General features: G+C 47.8%; 5 protein-coding genes across 5 annotated transcripts; 3 read left to right on the forward strand and 2 right to left on the reverse strand.

Moving 5' to 3' along the window:
• Positions 1-369: 369 nt before the first annotated feature.
• Positions 370-1,212, forward strand: I303_105529 (uncharacterized protein; the record flags this gene model as incomplete). Its single annotated transcript, XM_018408323.1, has 1 exon — positions 370-1,212. The coding sequence occupies one exon, from the start codon at positions 370-372 to the stop codon at positions 1,210-1,212; it is 843 nt and encodes a 280-aa protein (XP_018262014.1).
• Positions 1,213-1,767: 555 nt separating this feature from the next.
• I303_105530 (uncharacterized protein) lies at positions 1,768-3,480 on the reverse strand (the record flags this gene model as incomplete). The annotated part of the gene is made up of 6 exons (XM_018408322.1): positions 1,768-1,841; positions 1,943-2,238; positions 2,329-2,619; positions 2,708-2,823; positions 2,899-3,004; positions 3,239-3,480. The coding sequence occupies 6 exons, from the start codon at positions 3,478-3,480 to the stop codon at positions 1,768-1,770; spliced, it is 1,125 nt and encodes a 374-aa protein (XP_018262013.1).
• A 637-nt stretch (positions 3,481-4,117) lies between these two features.
• Positions 4,118-5,062, forward strand: I303_105531 (uncharacterized protein; the record flags this gene model as incomplete). The annotated part of the gene is made up of 1 exon (XM_018408321.1): positions 4,118-5,062. One exon carries the CDS (start codon positions 4,118-4,120, stop codon positions 5,060-5,062), a length of 945 nt encoding a protein of 314 aa, XP_018262012.1.
• Positions 5,063-5,367: 305 nt separating this feature from the next.
• Positions 5,368-8,528, forward strand: I303_105532 (uncharacterized protein; the record flags this gene model as incomplete). Its single annotated transcript, XM_065969190.1, has 18 exons — positions 5,368-5,509; positions 5,666-5,782; positions 5,852-5,891; positions 6,025-6,178; positions 6,238-6,334; positions 6,425-6,505; positions 6,583-6,690; positions 6,767-6,852; positions 6,910-6,945; positions 7,021-7,329; positions 7,410-7,438; positions 7,538-7,562; positions 7,637-7,771; positions 7,853-7,912; positions 7,984-8,040; positions 8,133-8,172; positions 8,244-8,365; positions 8,460-8,528. The coding sequence occupies 18 exons, from the start codon at positions 5,368-5,370 to the stop codon at positions 8,526-8,528; spliced, it is 1,707 nt and encodes a 568-aa protein (XP_065825262.1).
• Positions 8,529-8,716: 188 nt separating this feature from the next.
• I303_105533 (uncharacterized protein) lies at positions 8,717-11,429 on the reverse strand (the record flags this gene model as incomplete). The annotated part of the gene is made up of 13 exons (XM_018408319.1): positions 8,717-9,131; positions 9,259-9,447; positions 9,510-9,585; positions 9,653-9,749; positions 9,817-9,890; positions 9,982-9,992; positions 10,050-10,235; positions 10,324-10,367; positions 10,457-10,500; positions 10,562-10,590; positions 10,657-10,697; positions 10,778-10,842; positions 10,952-11,429. The coding sequence occupies 13 exons, from the start codon at positions 11,427-11,429 to the stop codon at positions 8,717-8,719; spliced, it is 1,749 nt and encodes a 582-aa protein (XP_018262010.1).
• Positions 11,430-11,495: the final 66 nt, after the last annotated feature.

An 11,495-nucleotide genomic window follows, 5' to 3' on the forward strand; every position in this document is an offset into this window, starting at 1 on the left:
GCACGATGATTGATGATGAACAATACTCGTGCGAGTACTGGTGACTGCATAAGCTGGGTCGGTGCATGTCGAAGCTTTAGGCGGGCATTTCCGCCAGAATAAGGGCATGAACCATGGTTCCCGCGTGGCACCTGCTCAAGATTTCGAGCGAGAGTCAAAAGTCGAAACGTCGAAGCGTCGAAGAACGATATTGAGTTCTTGTCCTCCCTCTCACCGCAGAGCTGTGAGATACAAGAACCAAGACAAGATTACAACGAACCACGAACAACAGACTCACGGTCGACTGAGAGCGAACAACAATTCTCATCCGCCTGGAACAATCCCTCGACAGCCTAGGACTCTGTGTGACGAATCCACGATCCAGCCAAAATGACCCCTCGTCTCCTCCTTCTCCGGGCGTCTTCCCCTTCCCCTCTCCGTGCACTCAGTAGCCGAACGCCGCTCAATCTACGTACACCAACACACCGTCGCGGTGTACTAACGTTCCCTCACCCGGACCTCGACCCCGAGCATGGACATACCAAATTCGTCATCCGTTCTCTCAAGGGTAACATCCCTTCCATGCTTCACGTGTACACCATCATCAAAGCGCTAGAACGTAAACTCAAAGTCGAAGTACTAGATTTCACCGTTCAGAAAGATTTCGATACCTTTCAACCTACTTCCAATATCTTCCTCACCACCCTTAAACCAGTTCACCTGGACAATGCCTTGTTGATGGAGATCCCATTTGACGGTTCTAAGAATACCGAAAGTAATTTCTTAGGTGGACCTTCTTTGAATGATATTGCGAGAATCCTGAACACTCCAAGCTCAAGCTCAAGCTCAAGCATCAAATCAAGCTCGGGTCCTACAACATCGGATAGCAACACCTCTATACAGTCCTCATCGATTGAAAATGATACTCAAGGAAAAGGCAAAGGAACGGGCAGTGCGGCACAGGGAGTGGAAACACTACAAATCCGTGTAGAGATCCAAAAGAATACGAGGTTACCAACAACGAGAATGAGCAAGTCGAAACGACAAAGATATCCTCAGAACGGGAGAGAAGCTTCGGATATAGTTAAGAGTCTGCGTAATTTCAAGGGAGGGTTTTATGGGGGGTTCGAAGGATTAGCTGAGAAGTTTGATCATCTGGCAATTGAAGAGGAGTCAAGCTCGAATCCGAGCTCGAATAACGTGGAAGAAGAGGTGAAAAGTCAATCTCAATAACGATCGAACATGGTTCGAGCGATAATTGATTTGCATACTGCAGAGTGTGGAGGTATGGACTCCATGGACGTGGACGTAGATTGTGGCTAGATTGATTTGATGGTTCCAGAGAGCCAGAACGCCCTGCGGAGAAAAGAGGAAGCCGCATCATACTTTGTGCTTTTCCATATACCGTCAAAAGCTGTTGTATATTCTAAATCCATTGTCGCCCTTCTGACACAGCAGAGATATCATTGTGCCAGGCATCGTTAGTATGATATCGCTCGGGGGATCAAACTGATTCAGGTCATGAGTTGATGGTGTCGAATCAGGGCGCATGTCTATCTTTATTTGCCTTAACTTGGCATTTTATATATTATGCACTGAATACCGTACACAATAATGCAGACTGGGCTCCACTAAACATGTCCCGCGCAATCGCAAAAACCGAGGCCGCTCGAAATGATAGATATGATATGCATCCCAGATTCAACCCATTCCACTCCGTCGTAATCACAATCGCAATCGTGTTCACAGTACTGACTAATTAATCGTGAGGAGGTAGAAAGTCTATATTTATTTAGGGATAGCAGCGATTTCAACACCACCGGTAGCGTTAAGCATCTTCTTGATGTCACCGTAGATGAAGACTGGGCGTAGCGAACGAGCATGCAGTCAGCACGACACAGTACGATATTTCTTGCCTCGAGAGACCGAAGACAGGCGACAGGGTATAAAAGGATGAACTCACATTGACCAGCAGTAAGAGTACCGATCATGACCAATCTAGCACCCATACCAGTGAAGAGACCACCAACACCTAATTGACCGGCCATTTGGACGAGTCGGGAAGTGGTGGATTGTCCGGGTGCTCCCTTGGTCTTGTTGATCTTGGACAAGAGGGTATCAGCGGGTTGAGAGATAACGGCAGCGGCCATACCGGCGATCAAACCAGCAGACAAGTTAAGACCGGTTTGTTGACCTGACGAGAGCGAGTCCTTGGATCGGCCGGTCAATTGGAGGATTTTTTCGGAAGCAACTTCGAACCTGCGTTCAAGCCAGACAGAGTTAGCCATCATTTCCTCTTCTTCGAAGAAACTTGTCGAGGACTCCGAATCAAATGCAAGAAGCACTTACACTCCGAACTTGGCCATGGTGTAAGGAACTTGCTTGAAGAGGATAGGACCGAAACCGGCGTAGAAAGCACCTGGACCTTCCTCCCTCAAGATTCTAAGGAAACCAGAGGCAAGACCGGTAGCGAACGATGGTTGAGAGACCAATCTGATTCGGGTGGCTTCGAGAGGACACAAAGCGATATCGGCGAAGAATTCAGCGATACCGGAAGCTCCGAGGTAGACCAATTGTCGGTTCTCTCGGGCTTTGTCAACACCGAGAACATCGATAGCCTTCTTCTTCCAGAACTCGTAACTGGCGAATGGAACTCGGAATCAGCGCTGGGTGCTCGACTGCCAACTTTTCATGCTTCAACCGATCGCCCAACCAAAGCTTTACTCACCCTCCGAACTTGAAGGCACCTTGGATGGCGTAACCGACAGCGGTAGGACCGAAACCGGTAAGAAGGGCACCGGCACCTTCCTTGGCGATGATTTGTCTGAAACCACCGACCATACCCTACTCAAGATTTGGTCATTAACGGAAACTCCAGATGGTGTGTGAAGTTAACGGAAACCGAAGAAAGCTGCTCACCTTGTTGTAGACCTCGGGTTCAAGTTGGATTCTGGTCTTGACTACATCGACTGGAGTAAGGGCACCGTGGGTGATGGCACAACCGAGGGCACCGGCAAGAGCGAATCTGTCAAGTGGATGTGTCAGCAAAAAAGATCAGGCTCGTTAAAAATGGAAGAGATAAGAACGGTCATCAGGGAGTTTGAGTGTAAATTAGGCGATGATAAGAAGTGACAAGAGAAGACGAAGAGCAGGAGAAGCTATGAGTAGGACAAGCAGCCAGAGAACAAAGAGGAGATGGAGTAAAGAAGAGGGCAAAGCGACATAGAAAGGGAAGCGACAGAGGTTTACACCAACTTACCTGGCGTAAAGATCAGCACCAGTTGGGGAAGGGTTAACAGCGTCCTTGGCGGTAACCTTGACGGCTTCCTTAGCATCTTGGAACTTGTTGTCGGCTTTACCAGCTAATTCGTTGGCCTTTGCTTGAGCATCTTGACCGTAAGCCTTGGCTTGAGCGACGGCGTTATCAACCTTGTCTCCCACGGAAGGGACGAAGAATTGGTTGGCAGTGGAGAAGAATGGGTTAGCTCTGTAAGGAGACATTTTGGGCTGATTGGTGATGCTTTTGATATGTATCTATCTAAAAACAAGAGAAGTAATGATGAATGAAGCTTCAACGAGTAAGCCAATAGCGAATGAATGAGGACGGTGTCCTTGTCTTTGAGAAATGGATGGATGGAATTCAGGGTCCAAAAAATCAAAAAATACAAATATCTCGCCCAGTGAATGACGTTCACGGGCCCATCAAACGGATGTTACGGTTCATTCCTCGGCGATTCGGATTTATCGTATCTGTCCATTGGCTCATCAATCGTTGTTTCATGCCCTCACTTAATGGCCCAATAACAGCACATGGTTTCTCATGTGCCTTTGCAAGCTTCACTTGGCGATTACGTTTGTTATCGTGATATTCTCCGCTTCTTCGATTACATCTCGTTGTTATCGGCATCATGCAAAGCAAAATGGCAAGGTGGACGATGCCCGTCGAAAGTCATGAGTTGAAATGAGCTGTGATCCGGGCATGGGTACTGCATTATATAGGTTGCGTTCGTACTCACATCGAGTGCATTATGTCATGCAGATTTTCCCACGTACTTCATCTGTCTTCTGTACATACCAAGGTAGTCATCACTCCTGCCGACTTCGTTGACGAGGATCCCTATCGCATCAATACCAAGCAATGCCACTCACATCGTCCATCCTGATCACAGGCGGTACATCCGGTCTGGGCTACTCAACCGCTCTGTCGCTCGCTAAATCTCTACCCACCACGCAGATCATCATCGCCTCTCGTTCTTCGTGGGACGCCGCCGAAAAGATCAACGCTGAAGCAGGCAACAACAACGTCATCTACTTACCTCTCGATCTGACCACTCACGAGGGCGTTCGCAAATTCGTCAAAGCTTACCAAGAAAAGTCATTGCCCCCTTTGAAGGCTTTAGTGCTGAACGCGGCAATTCAGCATGTAGATAAAGTGCATTTCACCGAAGACGGTCTAGAGACTATGTTCGCTACCAACCACGTCAATCATACTTTACTATTTTTCCTACTCAAGCAATACCTCACGAACGACGCTCGGATCGTGGTGGTTTCAAGTTCCACGCATGATCCCAAACTGAAGAGAGCACCCCCTCCGACATATACAACAGGCGACGAAGCTGCTCATCCTCCCACAGGGAGAATTTACGATACCCAGAACGAAGGGTTCAGGCGATACGCTTTATCCAAGCTCTGTAATATATTATTTGCTTATGCGTTGGACCGACATGCCAAAGCGGCCGGTAAGAGCTGGGTGATACTGGCTTTGGATCCCGGAGTAATGGCTACCAATCTGTATAGATGGTCGAGTTGGTTCTCCTGGGCATTGAGTTTAAGCATAGCGAAGTGGTTCATCTCGGGTATATACACTACAGAGGAAGTTGCTGAGACGCTTGGCAAGATGACGGTCTCACCGGAATTCGGAGAACAGGCGAAAAGTGGAAGATACTATGAAGTTGTTGATGCGAAAGAGCTGGAATCGTCGCAGCAGAGTCACGATTTGCAGTGTCAGGATGATCTCTGGGAATGGACCATCAAGGAAGTCGCCAAAGATCAAGAAGAGGAAGCGCAATTCCGACGACTTTGAGGGTATGCTTGGCCAACAGATAAGATAGGACAGGCATGCTAGGAAATTACTAGATTTATTCGAGTCTCTCTGCCAACTTCGATTTGTAGGAGATGTATATGATATATATACGCATTTTCATGATCTCTCGAATGCGGCAACGTTGTTCAGTACGAAGAAGGGACTGTTGTTGGAATGCCCCCATCGGAGCTTACCGCCGGCTAAATGACCGAAGATAAGACAACGATAAACAAATTCAGCTTTAATGGTCTCATTTCCTGCTTTTCTACTGTCATCTATAAGCATTGATGCCTGGCTCATGGCAAATGGCAGGGCGATCTCCATCTCGACGAAGATGGATATCCGGCTTCTTCGCCCGATCAAGGAGTGATACTGCTCGAGATGGCTTGGGATATGAGCTTGTTTCGACTGGCGGATTGAGGGAAGATGAGGACGAGGAGAATGGAGGTATGTAATCTGTTATCTCGCTATACCGCTAAGCATACTCTATGTCACAGGCATTCTCCTATATGCCTATACATTCATTGAGCTACCTACACTGACATGAACCCTCTCCTCTCTACGTGAATGCAGGGACTCGTCGCGTGGACAACGACGATGCAGATGAAGTCCCTTCTAATCTGCCTGGACCACCTCCGACCACTTCTCAGCTCGATGTCCTACGACACGTCCCCGGCCAGATACCTTGGACAGCATATGCCATGGCTGTGGTCGAGTTAGGTAAGATCCACTCGATAGAACCCCAAAGGAGATGCTCACCGCGCAGCTGACTAACATGGTGAATCATAGCTGAACGAGCATCGTATTACGGAGTCGGCGGCTTATTCCCGTAAGCACCACTCGGTCTTTTTCGTCCATTCCCTCACCAAGTCTTTGCCATTCCATCATTCAATTGAGTCAACTTAACGCCTGATCTGCGCCTCATCAAGCTGTCATTTCTGATATCGCAAAATTTGTTACAGCAACTTCGTCCAGCGTCCCCTACCTCCAGGCGGATCAGGTACCGGTGCTCCTCCACCCAACACTCAATTGACCCCTGGGGCGTTGGGCATGGGTCTTCAAGTCTCGACTGCGTTAAGCGTTATCTTCTCTCTCTTGGCCTATACTACACCTCTAGTAAATCCGCCCTATTAGAATCGATGCAGATCGACTTTGAAGCTGATCGACAATAATAGCTGGGCGGTATCTTGGCGGATCTGAAATGGGGGAAATTCAAAACTATAGCTGTAGGAACCGGAATAGCTGGTATTGCCCATATCCTATTTGTATATGGTGAGTATACATCGTTGTCTCGAAGCTCGTCTTCAGTCTAAGAGGGTAGACGTGACTGACGCAGTCTTGCCTGGTCCCGTTCTTGGTCAGCTGCGATGCCTTCGTTGTTGCAAGACGGAGGCGCTTTCCTGCCGTTCTTGATTGGATTATTGCTTCTCGGTGGATCTGCTGGTGAGTCTTTTGAGCCTGAACATCACGTATCATCCCTTCGAAAAAGACCTTGTCCAGCTAAGTCGACTGCTTGTCAGGCATGATAAAAGCGAACATCGCGCCTATCATGGCTGAGCAGTACCTTCCTGCGTCGGATTATGTATCCAGCTTACCAGGAGGAGAAAAACTAATTATAGATAGAGAAGGTGAGCTGTTTACTACGCGTGGACTACCCATATATGGTCCAACATCGCTTACCTAGTTCTCCCCGCATGCGGACAGCTACCATCCAGAAGATCATGTCGGTGTATTACGGGTCAATCAACATAGGTGGATTCATAGCTATAACATCGACGTTTGCGGAAAAAGTGAGTGTATCATCATCGTCATATAATCGTATGATTGGTTTCTGACAAGGTTTGTAGTATGTCGGATTCTGGTTAGCATTCTTGATACCGGGTGTGAGTGTTCTTCTTCTTCCTCCTCTCGAATCGTCCTGCTGGTCAAGCTGACCAGACTGATGTTTGGCCCAACAGGTGATTTTCTTGATCATGCCTTTCCTGCTGTATGACACCTACCCGAAACTCGTCAAGTCGTCCAGCCCAAACTCGTCCGTACTGGTAGATACCTACCATCAAGCCAGATCTTACTTCTCAAACCCGCAATCCCGACTCCGTCCTGAGGACTTTGAGCCGGATACCGTGAAAAACGAAGAAGGAGCTGCGGATGACTTTGGAAAGATATTGCAGACTTGCAAATTCTTTGCTTTCTTCATCGTCTACAATATCGCAGATGGAGGATTAAACGCTCTTTTGATCTCGCTGGCCGGATCGATGACTACGAATGTAAGCAATGACCTGCTAAATCCGATCCCTTCGGTCTCTAGTATGCGATATATGGACGGGGAGCTGATCAAATGAGATAGGGTATACCTAATGATTTCCTGGGCCATGCGTGAGTCCACATACCAATGACCGCCTGACTGGAGGTCTTCCTCGTTCGTTGTCATCCCAGTAAGAGGTAACAACAGATGACTGACGAGGGGTGTAATAGAAATCCATTGATCATAGTCATTTCTGTAAATCAGCTTCCGACTTCGCAATCACTACCAAGCAAGGACAATGAGCTAATTCGCGAGTCGTTATTCATCAGATACCGATGCTCAATCGATTCGTATACCCTTATCTTTCGGCCAATAGAATATCCTTCGGACCCGTTCGACGGGTCTTGGTGGGCTTCATATCAGCTGCAGTAGGCATGATATGGGCAGCGATCATCCAGTATCTCGTAAGTAACATACACACTACCAAATCCGGTCTAGCATAGAATAGACACAAGTTGATATGCTGAAAATCAATCGACAAAAAGGTATACCGAACTTCGCCTTGTGGGTATGAAGCCACGACATGTGATGAAGTCTCGCCCCTGGTCAGTCTTATTCCGCTGCCTTCGCTTTAAAACTCAGACTGAGACGTATGCTGGTGACCTCTCGGCTGTAGAGCGCCTGGCTGGTCCTTCCAGCCTTTTTACTGTCGGGCTTGAGTGAATCTTTCGCTGTCAGTGTACAATCACAACTCTGCAACACGAGGCATCTATCTATACACTTTCGAGACAGGCAACAAACCCAGCTAAACGGGTTATTCGTTAGGTGGTCAGCGCAATGGAAATAGGATACATGATGTCTCCTCGTACGTCTGCATCCAATCAGCTGATTAAGCTTCTCGATCCTTCAACAGCTGATATTTCAGTCCGATCAAAGCGTCTTTACGATCAATCATCAATTCCTTTTTCCTGTTCATGCAAGCTTTATCAGCAGTGGCTATCCTCGTCTTCTTACCGATAATGGAGGATCCTTATTTAGTCTGGCCATTCGTCATCACCGTGAGCCCTCTGCTTTCTTTTTTCTCCCTTTGCCTCTCCATAAGGAGAGCTACATAAGAACACAGCTCATGCTCTTACTTTTGGGGATTTGTAGGCCACGATTACGCTCTTGGCTACATGGGGTATTTGGAAATACTTGTCTCATCTAGATGATAGACATTGAATAGCTTAGACTGCTCCTGGCCCTGCTTTCATGAGGACGGGTGCGTTGTATGCAAATCGTGGTCATGAAATGATATAACATGACGCGACATCACACGACATGTATCGAAGTTCAAGTACAGTACATTACAGACCATTACATCACTCTACATTACAGCCCAGCCATATCTTGACTGCTTACAATCGGATCTAATACCTCGCATGATCTCTAGAATGATCAACGTGCCCATACATCTGCGTGGTCGTCGTGGTCGTCGGTATCGGCACAGGGAATTGCGCCGTATCATCCCCATTCATATTCACCGAATAACTCGTGGCGTTAGTCTGATTTCGCTTGAGGTATCCTGTACCTGTAGATTGCGCTTGGGGGAATTGTACGTGTGAAGCCTGAGGCTGAGGCTGAGGCTGAGGCTGGAGGGAATCGGTTGAAGGCGAAGGTTTATAAGCGTATCCGATGTCTTGTTCCACTTCGACCGGCCGTCCGAGACCTAAGGATTGTGTCGACTGCGCGTATGGGTATGATTGAGTGGCATTATTTGAAATCCCACTGGCACTAGTGTTTCCGTCCACATGGTATATTGACATATCATCTTGTGATTGATATCTATCATGAGACAACCAAAAGCAGTAAATATCTGTTAGTTTGCACTCTCGCCAGATTAGATTTTTTCCGTTGGCGATCCTATCAAGCACTGCATCACGCAAGGATTTGCCTGAACGCCGCGACTCACCTGATATCACAAGGGTTCTGATAACTCTGATGCTGATGATGATGATGATGTCTATGCAGTATCGGACTCGTAGCTTCATCGTCCTCTTCTACGTTGACTGTCGGTCGGTCCAAATGGTTGTTTTCGGTATTTTGCCATTCCTTGGAGGGGACTTCGTTGAGTATCATTCCTTTCGAAGCAGCTTCGATTCTGCGCGATGAAAGATCATACAACTAAGCGGTTCTTCTTTGTGTGATGGGAGGAAGACTCACCTGCGTTTCCTCCATACATGAATTCTGGCTTGATGCATCTTCTTCCAGATGTACCAAGCAGCCCAGATGGTGACGACTGCGCAAGATTGCAATCAACATCGACATACGAGGTGAAAAGGCCGGGAAGAGACGAGCACACTCACGACAACCAAATATCAAAATACCATGCGATATCCATTTTTCCGATGATTTGGTGTCCTCGTCATTGGCAAAGATGACTCCCAAATACACAACGATAAGCTGACGAAGGCCTCGTAATCAGCCTTCACCACCAATCAAAATACTCCATGAGCTGAGATGACCTTACTTGTTTTGGTAAAGTCAAGACACAGGCAATCGTGAAGATCCAGAATCCTGTACCGCAAGTAGCGAAGACAGCAGCTATGCTGAATCGTCAGCATATCCTTGCGAGGGCATGTTTGCGATATCACCGGGTTTTCATGGCACCGATTGACCCAAACAGGCGACTTACTCGAGAAGTGACTATGTTTGCCAGGCAACAGTCAGTTATACTCCCCATCTTGAACTAGCTGGACTTACCCCGGGATAGCACTAAGACGAATGATGAAGATCATCCAAAATCCTCCATCTCGAACAACGTGAGCCATACAAGCGTAATTCAAGTTGTTCTTCTCGTATTTCTCCGCTGTGGATCTCAAGCAGTATTTGAAAGCGTAGAAATTCCCTATTTCACCCAACAACGTTCCGGCGGCTGTTATACCGAATCTATTAGGGAAGGCCCAATTAGCAAAGGCAGATGCAGATGCCAGATGACATCGCTCATAGCGTGCTGAAGGAAATGAGCGGGGCATACCCGATCCATAAACCCCATACTGCTCCGACTAGTACTGCCAGTATCTACGAAAAATCATAATTAGCAGCTCGCCCTCTGTCACCGTAAGCTGCGCCTCGTGCTGCCGGTGGCTCTGTCCGTAGAGCCGAATCACCTCGTGCCCGAAAAGAGGCGGAAAGGATATCACGAAGAAAATGCCTGCGGGATAAACCGGATCAGTTGAGAAGAGAACGATGAGTTAGTGGATCTTCGAGCTAACCTATGGGTATAGCCCAGCCTCCTGGTAGACTACCCGGGGCCAGATCGTCAGCTTCGTTCTTATTTCGCTCATGAAACAAGTGATGGCTGGCTCACTCTTTCATCCAATTCGCAAAAGGAGTCATCCAATCGACGATCTAACAGGATGTCGGCGCTGATTAGCAGATACACGGGGTACAACCAATGTCTGATTGCAGCACCGCTTCTAATCACTCACCTCATCATGATACAGTGACATCAGGATCACCAACACAGCTCCGACGATAGCTATTATGTACCAATCTACCCGAACGACATCAGCCGACCTGTCCCGGAATTCCGCATCTCTACATTTTCCAATCCCAGCCAGCTTGAATGGGACATGAGGCCATAAAGGTGCTAAAAGACTCACACCACCATTCTTTCCTTATCCAGAATCTCCACGCACTCAATTTCTTCCAATCTACCATCCCCTTCTTCAGAAACTCCCTCTCTGCCTCTTCGTCCTCTTTCGTCCATCCTGCAGGATACTCTTTTCCCGCGCCATCAGATAAGACCGGATGCGTCGACGATTCCGACGCCGAGCGCTGTAAGCGGGTCGTTGGTCTTCCCGAGTCGGGGTTGAAGTTGGAGCTGTATAGTGGTCTGGAAGGTGATGGATCTGGAGATGTTGAGGGTAGATAAGGATTATCGTTGACTGATAATTGGTTATTATGATTACTGTGATTATGTCGGTCGTCTCTCCGCCTCTGATAGTTCAGCTGATCTCCATGCTGATGGCGAGGGAGTGGGGATTGGTCTCGAGGTGGTGAGAGCTGAGAGCGGTATGATGGAGGGTAAGGATGAGATATCTCGGGATGCTGGTCCTGGTGCTGGTGGTGGTGGTCCATGGTATACTCAAATACCCTTCTTTGTATCCGCTACCCCTACTTTCTCGCTGTGCTTTTACGTCTTTC

The sequence above is a fragment of the Kwoniella dejecticola genome, chromosome 6 (assembly GCF_000512565.2).
Source record: "Kwoniella dejecticola CBS 10117 chromosome 6, complete sequence".
NCBI classification, from domain to species: domain Eukaryota; kingdom Fungi; phylum Basidiomycota; class Tremellomycetes; order Tremellales; family Cryptococcaceae; genus Kwoniella; species Kwoniella dejecticola.